At 68.8% G+C, this 1,764-nt stretch overlaps 1 protein-coding gene across 1 annotated transcript in view; it reads left to right on the top strand.

Annotated features, from left to right (window-relative positions):
* LOC113961579 (cytochrome P450 4F22-like) overlaps positions 1-1,446 on the top strand; it is a gene marked incomplete at its 3' end in the record, with an annotated part of 3,071 nt that extends 1,625 nt beyond the window's left edge. The window contains exons 2-3 of the mRNA XM_027672005.1: positions 202-346; positions 1,278-1,446. Of these exons, the coding sequence (XP_027527806.1) occupies positions 202-346; positions 1,278-1,446 (314 nt within the window). The remainder of the gene's footprint in view (positions 1-201; positions 347-1,277) is intronic.
* Positions 1,447-1,764: the final 318 nt, after the last annotated feature.

Genomic DNA, 1,764 nt, shown 5'->3' with positions numbered 1-1,764 from the left:
CATGGCTGGCAGTGCCCCCGTGGTCACTTGTGCCCCCCGGTGTCCCCATGTCCCCAGACTGGGATCACAGGTATCCCCAAGGCTGGCAGTGCCCCTGTGGTCACCCGTGCCCCCCAGTGTCCCCAGACTGGGATCACAGGTGTCCCAAGGCTGGCAGTACCCCCGTGGTCACCCGTGTCCCCCGGTGTCCTGTGTCCCCAGGCCCAGAGCACGGAGCAGGGCCTGCAGGACACGGACGCGCTGGTGGCCCGGTACAGCCAGGGCTGCCTGTGGTGGGCACTGCCCTGGATGCCCGTCCTGCGCCTCTTCCACCCCTCCACCCTCCGGCCCCTCCTCGGAGCCTCAGGTAGGACACGGGGCCACCAAACGTGTCCCCAGGGTCACCAGACATGTCCCCAAGGCCACCCCAGCTGTCCCCAGGGCCACCAGACATGTCCCCAAGGCCACCATTTGCATCCCCAGGGCCACCAGACATGTCCCTAGGGCCACCAGACACGTCCCCAGGGCCACCCCAGCTGCCCCCAGGGCAACCAGTCATGTCCCAAGGGCCACCAGTTGCGTCCCCAGGGCCACCAAACATGTCCCCAGGGCAACCAGACACATCCCCAGGGCCACCAGTTACGTCCCCAGGGCCAACAGACACATCCCCAGGGCCTCCAAACATGTCCCCAGGGCCACCCCAGCTGTCCCCAGGGCCACCAGACACATCCTCAGGGCCACCAGACACGTCCCCAGGGCCACCAGTCATGTCCCCAGGGCAACCAAACACGTCCCCAGGGCAACCAGACACGTCTCCAGGGCCACCAGTCATGTCCCAAGGGCTACCAAACATGTCCCCAGGGCCACCAGTCGCATCCCCAGGGCCACCCCAGCTGTCCCCAGGGCCACCAGACGTGTCCCCAATGCCACCCCATGGTGGCCACCAACCTGTCCTGGAGGGTGTCCAGGGCCACCCAAAGGTGTCCCCGTGGCCAGCCCACGGTTGTACCCCAACCCTCACCCCACGGTGGCCGTGGGTGCTGGCAGAGGGTCCCCACCCGAGGGGACGCGATGACACCTCGGTGGCCCCCTGCCCACCCTGGTGGCCCCCTGCCCACCTTGGTGGCCCCTTGCCCACCCTGATGGCCCCTTGTCCACCCTGGTGGCCCCCTGCCCACCCCAGTGGCCCCTTGCCCACCTTGGTGGCCCCCTCCCCACCCCAGTGGCCCCTTGCCCACCTTGGTGGCCCCCTGCCCACCCTGGTGGCCCCCTGCCCACCCTGTCCCCGTCTCCCCCAGCCTTCGTTGCCCCCAAGGACGAGCTGTTCTACGGATTCCTCAAGCCCTGGCTGGGTGAGTGGGGGTTGGGGAGGGGGCAGGGTGGGGGGGCTGCACCCCTGGGTGGTCCTGGATTGAGTCACGGGTCTCCCAGGGACAGGGGCAGCACCCCTGGGTGGTCCTGGATTGAGTCAGGGGTCTCCCAGGGACAGGGGCAGCCCCCCTGGGTGGTCCCAGATGGATCTGAGGGTCTCAGAGGAGGGGGCAGCACCGCTGGGTGGACCTGGGGGGTCTCAGAGAAGGGGGCAGCATCCCTGGGTGGTCCTGGATGGATCTGGGGGTCTCCCAGGGACAGGGGCAGCACCCCTGGGTGGTCTCAGATGGGTCTGAGGGTCTCCCAGGGACAGGGGCAGCCCCCCTGGGTGGTCCCAGATGGGTCTGAGGGTCTCCCAGGGACAGGGGCAGCACCCCTGGGTGGTCCCAGATGGGTCTGAGGGTCTCCCAGGGA

Source organism: Neopelma chrysocephalum, unplaced genomic scaffold (assembly GCF_003984885.1).
Source record: "Neopelma chrysocephalum unplaced genomic scaffold, ASM398488v2 Primary Assembly neopelma1_97296, whole genome shotgun sequence".
Lineage (NCBI taxonomy): Eukaryota > Metazoa > Chordata > Aves > Passeriformes > Pipridae > Neopelma > Neopelma chrysocephalum.
Note: the sequence above shows the minus strand (reverse complement) of the source record. Positions and strands in the feature narration are given on the sequence as shown.